The 13,847-nt window shown below is 59.2% G+C and overlaps 1 protein-coding gene across 7 annotated transcripts; it reads left to right on the forward strand.

Moving 5' to 3' along the window:
• Window positions 1-1,488: 1,488 nt before the first annotated feature.
• On the forward strand, window positions 1,489-13,334 carry GBA1 (glucosylceramidase beta 1). 7 transcript variants are annotated; one of them, XM_074981186.1, is made up of 11 exons: window positions 1,489-1,697; window positions 4,363-4,641; window positions 4,994-5,185; window positions 5,310-5,456; window positions 5,636-5,769; window positions 6,452-6,624; window positions 7,047-7,284; window positions 8,121-8,345; window positions 9,161-9,324; window positions 10,908-11,033; window positions 11,745-13,334. In XM_074981186.1, exons 2-11 carry the CDS (start codon window positions 4,575-4,577, stop codon window positions 11,848-11,850), a joined length of 1,572 nt encoding a protein of 523 aa, XP_074837287.1. In that variant the 5' UTR covers window positions 1,489-1,697; window positions 4,363-4,574; the 3' UTR covers window positions 11,851-13,334. The 7 variants fall into 7 exon arrangements, with proteins under 7 accessions (XP_074837287.1, XP_074837288.1, XP_074837289.1 ...); XM_074981187.1 differs by having other exon boundaries at window positions 4,510-4,641; XM_074981188.1 differs by having other exon boundaries at window positions 1,489-1,658.
• Window positions 13,335-13,847: the final 513 nt, after the last annotated feature.

The following is a 13,847-nucleotide window of genomic DNA, read 5'->3' on the forward strand; positions in this document are numbered from 1 at the left end:
CTGCAGGGGGTCTCCACTGCAGGCGCTTTGAGCTGCACTGACACACATACAAGAAACCAAATAAAGTTATACATCCTCTGGAGCTAGTGAGGCTGCCTCATGTCCCCCAGCCGGCCTTGACCCTGTACCAGCACCTCTGCCCTCTATCTTGAGCTCAGTCCAGGTGCAGAAAGCAGCTGTGGGGCCTTTGCACATCTGCCATAGGAGTGAGCCAAAGCTCTTCTGGGGATGGTGCCGTGGGCCCCATTCTGACACTATCTGTGGGGAAGGTTTCTTCAGAGCAGGTGTTGGGGGGAGGGGTTGCGCATGTGGAGCAAAACCCTGGACCAAAGGGCTGAGGGTGGTTGTGGGAGTGGGGGTTGCTGGAGGGCTGTAAGAACAGGTTACGCAAACCTCTCTGGGTCGAGCTCAATGATCTTCACTCGTGCCTGGTGGCAGGGTGCTGAAGTAGGTGATCTCGCCAGGGTCCAGCCTATCCTCTCTTCTGCATGCTGTGTGTGGTCTGTTCAGTATGCATGTGGGCTTGGGGGGTAAGTCCCTGCCAGCTCCAGGCCCAGCCCTGCCCTAGCTTTTGGCTGGAGGTTCTGGGTGCTTCTTGGAGTCCTTGGGCCTGGGCTCTGCTTCCCCAGCTGTTGGGTGGACAGGAGACACTGCTATGAAAGGAAAGAGGGAGGGCTCCCTTGCTGTACAGCTGGGAGAACCCCCTGGACTGGCTCTTGGGGACCTTGGTTAGCTGCATGGGGCAGCCGAGGCTGCTGGGAACGGGGGCCAAGCAAGGAGGAAGGGGCATCCGAGGGGAACCATAGGCAGGGGCCTCAGCAGGTCATCCTGGGTTAGTGCTAACTGTGCCCAGGGTGCCTGTGGGCATTGGACAGCTGGGAGAGGCCAATCTGAGATGGTCTCAAGGCCTGGTGTGCTGTGGCTGAGGGTGACCTGGACCCTCCACAGCACTCTCCAGGCTCTCACACCCCACGCCGCCAGGCTGGGGACTCTGCAGCCGGGATGCAGGAGCAGGCGTTTGCCCACTGCGGCCTCTCGTAAGGAGCCTCTGATCCGGCAAGGAGCCGCTCGCGATGCCGAGGGCCCTGGGGTAGGGAAGGGGCACTTGGCACTCCAGGCTCCAGTTGTCCCAACCGCACCCACCATGGCTGGGCCCAGCTTGTTGACACAGGCCCGCTGGATGCTCCGGCTCAGCACGGGGGGGCAGTGACCGTCCTGCACCTCTGCTCTCCACGGCCAGGCGGGGTCCCTGCCTGGCTCGGCTCGGCTCGGCCTCGCCCCCGCCCGGCCTGGCACCGCCCGGCCTGGCCCCGCCCCCGCCCGGCCTGGCACGGCTCGGCTCGGCCCCCGCCCCCGCCCCCGCCCCGCACGGCCCGGCCCGGCACAGCTCGGCCCCGCCCCCGCACGGCCCCGCCCGGCACAGCTCGGCCCCAGGCACCCGCCCCAGGCTGGGCCTGTAGCTAGACCAGACCGGCCCGGGGGCAGCTGGTACGGTCATGTGACCACCGTCATGTGACCGCCGGTCCGTTCTAAGCCAGCACGCGAGCGTCCGGGGCTCGGACGCCCGGGTTCTCCGCGGGGTGACCCACCCCCAGGGAAGCGGCTCAGGCCGTTCCGGGTCCCGCTGCTCCGCTCCGCCCCGCCCCGCCGCGGCGCAGGTTGGAGCAGCTCTGAGCCTCCACGTCCCGCCCCTGCAGGTGCCCAAGGCTCTGGGGTGGGGTTGGAGTGCAGGAGAGGTGCAGGGTGCAGGCTCTGAGGTGGGTGGGGATTGGGGTGTGGGGTGCATGTTCTGGGGTGGGGGTGCAGGTTTGGGGGTGCAGGAGGGGTGGGTGGGGGTTGGCATGCAGGAGGGGTGTGGGGTGCAGTCTGTGGGGTGGGGTTGGGATGCAGGAACAGTTGAGGGGTTGGGCTCTGGGAGGGAGCTGGGGTGTTGGCACAGGGTCTGGGCTACAGGAGAAGGTTGAGTGTGTCACTTACCTTGGTCGACTCCCAAAAGTGGCCACATATCTCTGGTAGTGGTTCCTGGGCAGGGGAGCCAAAGGCAGGGCTGTCTGTGAGTGACCGTCTGCAGGCACTGCCCCCACAGCTCCAGGGGGATGGAGGCCCTGGCCAGGGGGAGCTGTGGAGTCTGTGCTTGGGGTTGGCACCGTACATGAAGCCACGTGCTCCCCGGTGGGGTAGGGATGTGCTGGCCACTTCTGGGAGTAGTGTGGAGCAAGCAGAGGCAAGAAGCTGCCTCCACCCCATTGTGGAGCTGGTGGAAGCAGCAGCAGGGGCATCTGGCCTCTTTTAAATCCCCTGGGGGTGGCAGGTGGGGCCACCAGGTCCTCTGGGAGAGGCATGCAGGTGTGGCAGGCAAGGCTAGGGGAGAGATCCAGCCCCAAACATTGGTGCCACTGAGTCCCCAGGCCCTGAATATTCCTGGACCATGACTATTGTGGGCCCTTATAACTTGCCACCCCAGTCCTTGTGCCAGGGCTTTTATGTGGGTCCCCAAGTGAATGGCAAGGGCTTGGGACGCTCTCCATTGGCTTTCAGACTGTGGGTCAGGGCCCCATTTGAACCGTGTTAGATTTGCTGGGGCCTAGGGCAAAAGGCCTTCAGCCCTGGATCGTGAGGCACCAGCTACAGGCTCCTGAGCCCAGGCCTGTGTAGTAAGTTGTGATCCAAAGAGGGTCACTATGCAGCTCTGCCCTTCCCCTTGACTGAGACCCCCCGTCTTTAAATCCTCCTTGAACCCCCCCCCCCCACTCATGCATCTGATGAAGTGGGTCTCTGTCCACAAAAGCTCATGCTCCAAAATATCTGTTAGCCTGTAAGGTGCCATGGGACTTCTTGTTGTTTTTGAGGATACAGACTAACTTGGCTACCTCTCTGATCCCTAGCAAGGGATGGTTTTGAACCATTCCTCTCTGGGTTAGGGGCCAGCAGGCTCCTGCTCCCTCACTCCAGCCAGGATTCAAGTTAGGAATGTGACAGGGCCCAGCTCCCTGATTAAGTGACTGGCCTGCTCTTCCCTCCATAGCAGGGACAGTGCCCCGATTGCACCCAAAGGCTCTGGGTGCAAAACAGGGAGGTTCTGATGTTCCAATCTGCAGGAAAAATACTAATCCTAGTAAACATGAGCAACTTTATCTCAAAGTCCCTTTCATGGAGAACAGGGAATTCTCAGACCCCTATACCAGAGTGAATACTGAGCTGTGATAAATGACTGTGCATGTTCTCAGGGGAGAGTTGGGGTGGTGATTTCCAGGTAAGGGGTGAATGAAGCCTTTCCAGTTGTCCAGATTGTCTTTGCCATGTGGCATGAACTAACCTGTGGCCAGCAGATTGAGAGAGTTCTGCCTCGGTTTCATTCGCAGCACGTCAGCCCCCAGTGCTGTTCGGCTGGAGACAGCACTGAGTGCTTTGCACATTCTCAGCAAAGTGAGTATTTACGGGCCCAGCTCTAGGGTGGAACACAGCAGTCAATGAGTACCAGGAAGAAGAGCTGTTTTACCACAGGAAGTGACTAATAACGTCATCCACCAAAAGGGCAGAAGAATTCTAGTTGGGCAAAGTGTTGTGTAAGTGGGAGTTTGGCCCGGCAAGGAGCTGACGCACAGTGTGCAGTTAAGAAGTGAGGTGGCAGTAGGTGTAATTTGGTGTGACTGGAGCTCTTACTAAGCCATTATTAAACTGCCATTGTAATTGAGGTCAGGTGAAACTGAGCTATTGCAAAAGACTCTGATGTTACTGAGGCACTGGCCAGGCGGGATGGATGGGATCCATACACCAGCACCCAGCTCCTCTTTGCCTCAATCTCTCCCACTCATTGCTGGCTGCCCTGTGTCCCTGCATGGAGTCCCATGTTGTCAGCTTCTCACACCCAGGCATCTAATTGCCCCAGGGCCTCTGGCTGGGGCTGCCGTCAAGGCACAGGTCGGCTTTGTGTGGGAGCAGGATCCCCTTGCTCTGGTTGTCAATGAAGTTGGTAAATCTAGAAGGGGGTCTCCAAGGTCCCCACTACGACCCCTGAGATGCTGTGACAGGTGGGTTCAGGCTGACAGGAAGGAGCTGCTGGCACCGTGGGGCTGCCGCATAAGCGGGAGGAAAACTGAGCAGCTGAAGGAGTGGGGAGTGGTCAGGAACAGGCTGGGAAGAGGCCTGGGGGTGGGACAAGACCTGGGAAGCTGAGACCAGGTGTGGGAGGCTGGTGCTGAGGCTCCCTTTAAAAGAGGCTGGCAGTGGAGGCCTTGCTGAGTCAGGGAATTGCAGCTGGTGCCTGAAAGAAGCCCTGGTGTTTGGCTGGGCGGCAGGAGAGAGAGGTGACATTGGGCCTGGAGTTAGCAGACCAGCTGTGCTCTCTGACACCCCCTCCAGTGCCAGGCTGGGCTGGACAGGCGGCCGCCTCCTTTTGTGCTGCTCCAGGAGTGCCCCTGCGGCACTGGGCCTGCCTGGGACCCAGGAAGGAGGCAGCGAGTGGGGAGTAAGTGACCAGGCAGCTCCAACACTCCATCCTGCTCTCAGGCCCAGGTGCTCCGCACCGTGCGCAGGGGCTGGCTGCAGGGCTCGCGCTGGGCAGGAGCGGTGCCATGTGGGCCGGGTGCGCCAGCATCGTGGGCTGCGTCCTGTTCATGCAGATGGTGCAGGGGGCCGCAGGTAAGTGCTTTTGTGTGTGTGTGTGTGTGTGTGTGTGTGAGAGAGAGAGAGAGAGAGAGACACAGACACAGACCTGGAGGGAGGCTCCTTTCCAGGGGCTGAAATGGGGCAGCCCAGCCACCACCCTTCCCAGGCTGTGGGCCCGAGGCTGGTGCAGGAGTCCTGGGGTTTGAGGGCCCAGTGGGCTGTGCCGAGAGCGTAGCTGCACCGGGCCCGTGTGGAGGGACCTTGCTCAGGGGTGCCCCAGAGCTCAGAGGAATGGGACTGACCTGGGAATCCTCTCCTGGGAGGGCAGGGAAGCCCCAAACCATAGTCAGCCCTCCCCCCACCCAGTCTGTGTCCCTCTCCCTAGGTGGCCATCCCTGCAATGCCAAGGACTTTGGCCATGGCTCTGTGGTGTGTGTGTGCAACGCCTCCTACTGTGACACGCTGGACCCCGTGGTGGTCCCAGCCCGGGGCGCGTACGCCAAGTACGAGAGCAGCAAGGCAGGCAAGCGGCTGGAGCGCAGCGAGGGGAGCTTCCAGAGCGACGCCCCAGCCCCAGGTACCTGCTGCTGGCCCGGAGGACGCCAAGGGCAGGGCTGGCGCTGGCCCTATGCCTCCTCCACCCACCCTCCAGCCCTTGCTCCAGCCGCAGGCACTGAGCTGTGCTGCTCTCTGCCCCTCAGAGCTCGTGCTGAAGCTGGACGTGGCACAGCGGTACCAGACAGTGAAGGGCTTTGGCGGCTCTGTCACGGACTCGGCTGCCGCGAACATCCTGTCTCTGTCCAAGGAGACACAAGGCCATCTGCTTGCATCCTACTTCACGGAATATGGTGAGAGCCAGGGGCTAAATGGGGGCAGTGCTGGGGGGAAATGATCTGCTGGTGGGGAGGCGAACCCAGCTCTGGGCTCCTGAGTCCCACAGCCTGGGGTTCCACCTCCACATATGGTCATGGGACATGTTGCTTTGGCTCCCTTGACGCCGGGTCCTGGTGCACTTCCTGTCTCACAGGAATCGAGTACAACCTGCTCCGTGTTCCCATGGCCAGCTGCGACTTCTCCACCCATCCCTACAGCTATGATGACACCCCCTATGACTACGAGCTCGCCGACTTCCGCCTGAAGGATGAGGATACAAAGCTGAAAGTGAGCAGCACCTGTTGGGGTAGCCCAGCTGAGGGAGAGTGGTGGCCATTGGAGGGCACAGTGGAGGGGCTGGCTGTGGGCGGCGGGGGAGACCTGAGGTTCGTGATGGAACGGGGAACAGCCAGTCCCAGTGTGCTTAGGATTTCTGCTCTGTGGCCGAGCACCCGGGCCCCACTTGTTTGGGGTGTTTCCTGGGGCTGCCCTACCCAGCCAGTGGCAAGCACCCATAGCCACTGGTGTCTTGTCAGACGCTGCCTTGGTTGCCCTGACAGCCCTGCAGGGCTGGTGTCTGCCAGCCCCTCCTGCATGGCGCTGGGCTCCCTGTGGCCTGGCAGGGCTGTGTCAACGTCCGACCACAAACAGCTGGGCAGAGAAGCAGCAGCTTCCCATGAATCCATGAGCCCAACGGTGGCTGTGGGCCTGCTCTTGGCCAGGGCGGGGAGTGGCGGTGGCTCCGGGAGGTTGTGAGAGGAAAGCCCTGTCTGCAACAGCTGGGCATGAAGGCAAAGGGGAGCTCTCCTGTCTTGCAGCTTCTTCAGGCTCCCCTCAAAGTCTGCAGCCCTGAGCCACCACGTGCCACTCTCCTGAGAGTGCTGCCCCCAGGGGACCAGTGTGTTTGAGCACATGCCTTCCTGGACACCTGCGCCACAGCTGAGCTGATCCTGCTGCTCTGTCCCCTCAGATCCCCGTTCTCCACCAAGCCGCGGCCTTGTCCAAGAAACCACTGTCCCTGGTCGCCAGTCCCTGGTCATCCCCAGTCTGGCTGAAAACCAATGGCGACATGAGAGGGAAGGGCACACTGAAGGGGACGCCGGGGGACAAGTATCACAAGACCTGGGCCAACTACTTCATCAGGTGAAGGGCGGCCCGGCCGTGGCTCTCCTGGGGTCAGGAGCCAGCAGGAAGGGGCAGGGTCTTGGTGGGTGCAACCAGCTGCAGGGCTGTTAGGGACAGTGTTCCCCGCATGCTGAGCACTTGGATTTAGCCAAATCCTTGGCCACCAAGGATTTAGCAGAGTGCCCACAGCAGGCAGCTTGTGTTTCTGTTTGGAGGTGCACATCCGCACGTGTCTTCGTGCACAGAGCAAATTTCTTTCTGCCCTTGGGTGGGAAAAGTCAGCAGGAATGTTGGTTGGGGCTTTGAGGGAGTCTGTGTGAGCTCCCCGAGCTGGCAGATGGTGGGCGAGGGACATCACGGGCTATGCAGAGGGGCCGGGGGACTGAAAGCATGCTGGCAGGCAGGGCTGGGGCTGCTAACGTTTCTGGTCCCGGCCCCAGGTTCCTGGATGAATACACCAAACACAACCTGACGTTCTGGGCGGTGACGGCTGGGAACGAGCCCACAGCCGGGCTGATAAACAACTACCCCTTCCAGTGCCTGGGCTTCTGCCCTGAGCACCAGCGGGACTTCATTGCCCAGGACCTGGGCCCAGCGCTAGCCAACAGCTCTCACAAGGGCATCCAACTCATCATGCTGGACGACAACAGAGTGCTGCTCCCCCACTGGGCCAAAGTGGTGAGTTGGCACATGGGGAGCCGGGGCCTGCTGCTCCTTCCCTGCTCTGCCCTGCTGGGAGATGCTGGGTTTGGGATCAGCCTGTGGTCAGCACACACGGAGCTGTTCCCACCAGGCAGAGCCCTGCAGGATGTGCAGGGAGACCCCAGCCAGCTACAAGTGTCTGGCCTCTAGAGGCAGCTTCCCTGATCCTTCTCCAAGGTACCTGCTGGGAAAGTGGGCTTCTGTCTAGAGGCCTGGGATTCCATGGCCCTTTTGGTCTGGCTGGAAGCCTGGCCTGGCTGTCTGGTGGTCCTGGGGCATGCCAGCCAGCTCCCCCCCCATGTTATTACAGTAGCACCTGGGGGCTGGGCCCTGCCTTGCAGTTTGAAGAGGCTCCAGGCAGCATGTAGGCAGGTGGCCCCGAGCAAAAGAGAGGTGACGATGGCAGTGACCAGCAGCAGCAAAGCAGCTCCTGAGCCCAGGAGGGTTGGGTGAAGGTCCCCTCCCCCACAAGCCCAGGCTCTCTGCTGGTGTCTGGGTGTGCTGGTGCTTGGATCTGTGGCAGCTGAGACCCAGCCACACAGGGCACTGAGCCCTCCTGCGGCTCCTTTCCTTGCGGGGACTGCTTGCTCTCCCCTCTGAGCTCCAGGGTCTCCTGGATGCTGGGCATACAGGCAAGGGCACCTCTTATGGGGGCTGGGAAGGCAGGGACACTCCTAAAGTTTGAACCCCTGGTACTTAAAGTGCACGCCATAGCTCCAGAGGCAGCTCTTAACTGCAGTGGAGTTGGAGCTGTTTCTGTGGGGGCTGCAAGGCCACAGCCCAGGGGTGACTGCCTCTTCCCCCCCTTGCAGGTACTTGGAGACCCAAACGCTGCTCGCTATGTCCACGGCATTGGGGTCCACTGGTACTTGGATTTCATTGCGCCCATCAAGGACACTGTACTGCGGACCCATGACCTGTTCCCAGATTACTTCATCTTGGCCACAGAGGCCTGCACTGGCTCCTACTTCTGGGAGAAGGATGTTATTCTGGGCTTCTGGGATCGGGGGAACCAGTACAGCCACAGCATCCTGATGGTAAGGCCACTTGGGCTCGACCCCCATCCCCGCAGGCTTACTTGGGAATATCTCCCAGCCCTGGTCTCCAGGGCTGCGTCTACACATGCACGCTACTTCGAAGTAGCGGCAGTAACTTCGAAATAGCGCCCGTCACGTCTACACGTGTTGGGCGCTATTTCGAAGTTGAAATCGACGTTAGGCGGCGAGACGTCGAAGTCGCTAACCCCATGAGCGGATGGGAATAGCGCCCTACTTCGACGTTCAACATCGAAGTAGGGACGTGTAGACGATCCGCGTCCCGCAACATCGAAATAGCGGGGTCCTCCATGGCGGCCATCAGCTGGGGGGTTGAGAGATACTCTCTCTCCAGCCCTTGCGGGGCTCTGTGGTCACCGTGGGCAGCAGCCCTTAGCCCAGGGCTTCTGGCTGCTGCTGCTGCAGCTGGGGGTCCGTGCTGCATATACAGGGTCTGCAACTAGTTGTTGGCTCTGTGTATCTTGCACTGTTTAATGAAAGTGTGTCTGGGAGGGGCCCTTTAAGGGAGCGACTTGCTGTTGAGTCCGCCCCGTGACCCTGTCTGCAGCTGTGCCTGGCTCCCTTATTTCGATGTGTGCTACTTTGGCGTGTAGACGTTCCCTCGCTGTGCCTATTTCGATGTTGGGCTGAGCAACGTCGAAGTTGAACATCGACGTTGCCAGCCTTGGAGGACGTGTAGACGTTATTCATCGAAATAGCCTATTTCGATGTTGCAACATCGAAATAAGCTATTTCGAAGTTGGGTGCACGTGTAGACGTAGCCCAGGTGAGCACTTCTGCCCTTCCTCCCCTCCCAGAACCTGAACAACTACGTCACTGGCTGGATTGACTGGAACCTGGCCCTGGACATGGAGGGGGGGCCCAACTGGGTAAAGAACTACGTGGACAGCCCGGTCATCGTGGACAGGAAAAATGATCTCTTCTACAAGCAGCCCATGTTCTACCACCTGGGCCATTTCAGGTGAGTGGGTCATTTCTGATTGGCTGGTGGGGGCTGCATCGTCGTCGTCATCATCATCATCAATATCTGTGGGCTCAGTGCCCGTTGGTGTCTGATGCCTCTCACTATTTCCTTCCATTTTTGCCTGTCTAGTGCAGAGTGGCTTAGCTTCTGTACACTGGCTCCACACCAGCCCACTATATCGTCTACCCGTTCTCTGCGGGGTCTGCTCTGGGCACTGCTCTGCCGTTGCAACGTCAGGTGTCTGCACCTGGCTCAGTACGCACTTGCTAGGGAGTTAACACCCAGGGTCAGAGGAGTCAAAGGGTCCAATGCAGAAACTGCGCTACCAAGAGAGCCAGGTTTTTATCTCGGGGCCTCAGCTTACCCAGTGTCTTTTCCAAACCCCCAAATCATTTTCAAGTTGCAAGTTTACTGGCTAATTGGGAGGAAGAAGAGGGAGTTAAAAGAAGCATTTATACAAAAACAGAAATTGTGTGATTATGCAAAACAACCTTACTTAAAACCTTAAAAGCCTTTCTGCTTTTGGAGGCAAAATCCTAGTGTTTCACTCTCAGAACAGTCTTTCTTTGGTGGCTTACTGCTCTGTGCAAAGGGTGTTCGTCTCCGCCTGTTTCTGACAGAGACACGCAAGGTGGGGAGAGGGCGAGGAGGTGGAGCATGTGGCTTTGGTTGCTCTTTTGGAAACTGCAGGGCTGGTCCCGCAAAAGGATGCTTTGGCTGGCAGGTTAACCTAGCTGCTGTTCTGGACAGAGCCATTATAGGGCTGGGTTATTTCCCCTTGGCTGGAACTGTGCATTTCTCCCCTGGCTGTGCTGAGGCAGTGCGTGGATTTCAGGGTCATCTGGAAAGCTGAGAGAGGCACACTAAGGGCAGGGACATAAAGTGACACGATGGGAAAGGGAGACAGAATGGGAGCTGCTGGCAAAAATCGAGGGTCCCACTCAGCTGAGGAGGCCCAGGTGGTAAACGAAAGGCCTTGCACCAGTGAAGCCTTCGTTCGGTTTGGCCTGCTCTGTCTCCAGAGTCTTGAGGCCCAGGGGAGAGGAGAGGAGCAGAGCAGCCTGCTGGGTGCTGGGGAAGCAGTCGTCTTCCCTGCCACCCCCGAGTCCCCACAGGAGAGAAGGTGGCCACCATGGCCTGGTGTAGTGCTGCAGTAGTTACCCACTGGTCATGCCCGACAGCTGATGTGCCCGGTTTTGTTTCTTTCGTCTGGCTCCCCAGTTCCTGTTCTCTGGCCGATGGATAGGACCGTGCAGGATGCACCTTGCATCAGGGCAAATTCACTTTGTGCCCTACAGGGCTTGTGTACTTCCTTGTGCATTGCACCAGCAGCCCTGGGCCTGGCCCCCTCACTCCTATCGAGGCTGCAGGGCTTTACGGCACTGTGACACCTGGTGTAACTGTGTGTCCTCTTTACATTGGAACTCGCAACACGGCTGGGTTTTAGGTCCAGTAATTCCAGCAGGGTCCTGTTGGCCAATCTCTGCTTCCTACTCCCCTGTGCACGTTACCCTAGCTGCATCTCCGGGGACAGTCGCCTTCCTTGCCCTGGTGCTCAGTGCTCCCTCTTGTCTGTGCAGCAAGTTCATCCCCGAAGGCTCCCAGCGTGTCGGGCTGGTGGTCTCCAGGAAGAGCTGCAAGTGCAACTTGGAGTATGTGGCCTTCCTGCACCCGGACAGCACCGCCACTGTTGTGGTCCTGAACAGGTGTGTGACCAGGCCCAGTGAGTGGGAGTCTCCTGCAGGGCGGAGGGGGTGTCGGGAGTTGGTGCCGGTCTGGGAGGCCAGAACTGGCCTCCCACACAGAGGTGGGGAATGAGATGGCAAAGGGATCACTGTGCACTGTGAGGATGAGCGGTGGTGCGAAGGAGGGACGAGCTGCAGGTCGTAGTGGTCACCATCTGAAGCATCACCTGATGCCCTCCAATGGGCAGGAGGCTGGCACTCTGCCCTCTGAGACCGAGGAGCTTCTGAGTGTGGCGTGCAGGTGGGCCAGCAAGCACAGGGTGGGAGAGAGATCTGCTGGTCACCTTCCCTCATCCTCCAGAGAGCGGCTGGGAGCAGGGGGAGGCTAGTCCTGCTTCTGCTGCCCTCACAGCTCTGCTCTCTTGAGCTGGGGGGACATTCCCCATGTCACTGCCAGGGGTAGGGGGTAGGAACCACCCTGCCTGGAGGGGGAATGAATGCAAACCTTCCCCGTGACAGGAACCACCCCCTGCCGGGGTGGGATGGAAAACAGCTGATGCACCACAGTGTGATCTCCCCATGGGTGGCTGTGGGATGTGCAGGTGGTTGGAAGGCAGAGAAGTGCTGAGTCAGCTGGAGAAGCCTGTGGTCTAGAGCCCCAGGACTGGCTGTGCTCTGACCCTGGCGTGGCAGTGGCAGGTTGTCTGACCCTGTGCCCCTCCCCTTCTGCAGGCATTCCACAGACGTGCGCTTCCAGGTTTTCGACCCAGAAGTTGGCCTCTTGGATGCTGTGAGTCCCGGTGACTCCATCCAGACCTACCTATGGAGGCGGCAGTGAGATGGCTGGGGTCAGGGCCTTGGCACGCTGCCCTACAGAATTGCTTTGGGGGACTATGCAGGCAGCACCGACTGTCCTGGGCGGGGCCGGCAGGGAAGCCAGCGCCCTCTTAGATCTGCCCCTTGCAAAGCGCAGCACCAGGGCAGGGGCAGAGCAGAGCGTCTGAGCCTGCAGCCAGCTGGGAGCCACACACCACTAATCCAATGACTGCGGCTCAGCCACACAGCAGCCGTTCAGGCTCTCGGTGGGCCCTGGCAGAGCCCAGCACGCGGGCACGTCAGCTGCGGTGCCATAGTCTCTGGTCTTGACTTTCACGTCAACCAGGAGTTACAATGCTCTGTGACCCAGTGCACGCCTGCCTGGGTGCCTTCTGCAGGGCCCAGCCTGAGCCAGGGACCAGGATGAGCCATCGGCTCTGCCCGTGAAAATACTGGGAAACAACCTCTTCTATAAACCCCTGGCCTGAGGCTGCAAAGGAGGCCCCTGAGCCAGGATGGTGACATCATGCTGAGATCCGGTGAGCAGGCATACTGCAGCTGCCAGGCACCATTGCCCCTGAACTGGGCGCTGCTCCCCTCGGTCTGACCTAGGGTGGTCAGGCTTTGGGGCGTGTGCCCTGGCTGGCTCCCAACCCCTGCTGGCATCTGCCAGCCTCTGGCCTTTCCTCTGGGACAGTGAGAGCTCCCTGAGGCTGGATTCCCACTGGACAGTGGCCGATAAGTGGGGCAGGATGTTACAGACGAGGGCCCAGGCTCATCTGCCTCTGGGCTTCAGGTTCCTTGTCCCTCTGAGACAGGCTGGCACTGCCTGGGTGCTGCTCCACTTCCTGCAGGCTCTCCATGCCTGGGTGCCCTAGGGCTAAGAACTTTGTCTGGCAGAATTTGTGCTGTGGTTGCTGCTGGATACACTGAATAGTAATGGGTGCAGCAACTCAGGGCCATACTGCTCTGTTAGCTCCTGTCCTATGGCTGGCAGGCCTGAGGCAGGGGAGAGCTCCTTTATCTCTTCTGTGAATTGCAGAGCAGTGGCCCAGTGCATGAAGTTCAAAGGAAATGTTCAAAGTCTGTACAAAGAACAAATTTGAACTGGGTGTGCAATCGACCTGTGGAACTCACCAGTGCAAGCCTTCACTGAGGCCAAGAACTGATAGGATTCCAAAAAAGCATTCACCATTTAGATGATTAATGCCCATAGTTACATTTGGAGGGGCTAAAACCCAGGCTTGGGCAAACTTCAAATCCTCCTGCTTCCAAGCACAGACAAGTAACTCCCTGCTCCAGGGGAAGAGCCCACCACTACTTTTGCACACTGAGCAGGTAACGCACACCTGGTTTGTGTGTGAAACCTGCATCACACCTTCCTCCACAGCCCAGCTCATCCTGGGCGAGAGAGTGAAACTTCTGACTATTGCCACGTAAATGGGTTACTTTGTTGAATAAAACTTAAGTTAAAATGGTTTCCTGAATGAGATTAGCGCTTGGTGTCACATGGGACCATGTGACCTGAATGGTCGTCTTGATGGGACAACAGAGAAGCTTCTATCTGCCCAGTTCCGAGTCACTGAGAACAGGGGCTTTGGCTACCCCTAGAAACTCTTTTTAGGTGGATTAATGATCATTTTTGGCAGTGGTCTTCATAACTGCAAGTTTCTTCACAGGGACTAAACCAGTGCCTGTGGCGTTCAGTGACGGGAAGCTGACGTGCACTCAGCAAAGATGGTATTTTCCAAAATGACCCGTCATCCTCAGGAAGCTGTTGGTGGGGCTTGCAGCAGAGGGGCTGTTACAATGTGGGGTTTCACAGGGTTTGCCTGCAGAGGGGCTGGCACTCAGGGTCCCTGGGGGTTATGGGTGTAGCGAGGGCAGGAGAGGGGGTTTGTTACAGGGACCAGGAGACCAGGCAGTTCTGGCTGGTGGGAGGACGAGGGTGACTGGTGGTGTGTGGTGTGGGAGAGGGACAAAGGATGGAGGAGAGGAGGGTGGGGAAGAGAGGGGCCC

Source organism: Carettochelys insculpta, chromosome 30 (assembly GCF_033958435.1).
Source record: "Carettochelys insculpta isolate YL-2023 chromosome 30, ASM3395843v1, whole genome shotgun sequence".
Lineage (NCBI taxonomy): Eukaryota > Metazoa > Chordata > Testudines > Carettochelyidae > Carettochelys > Carettochelys insculpta.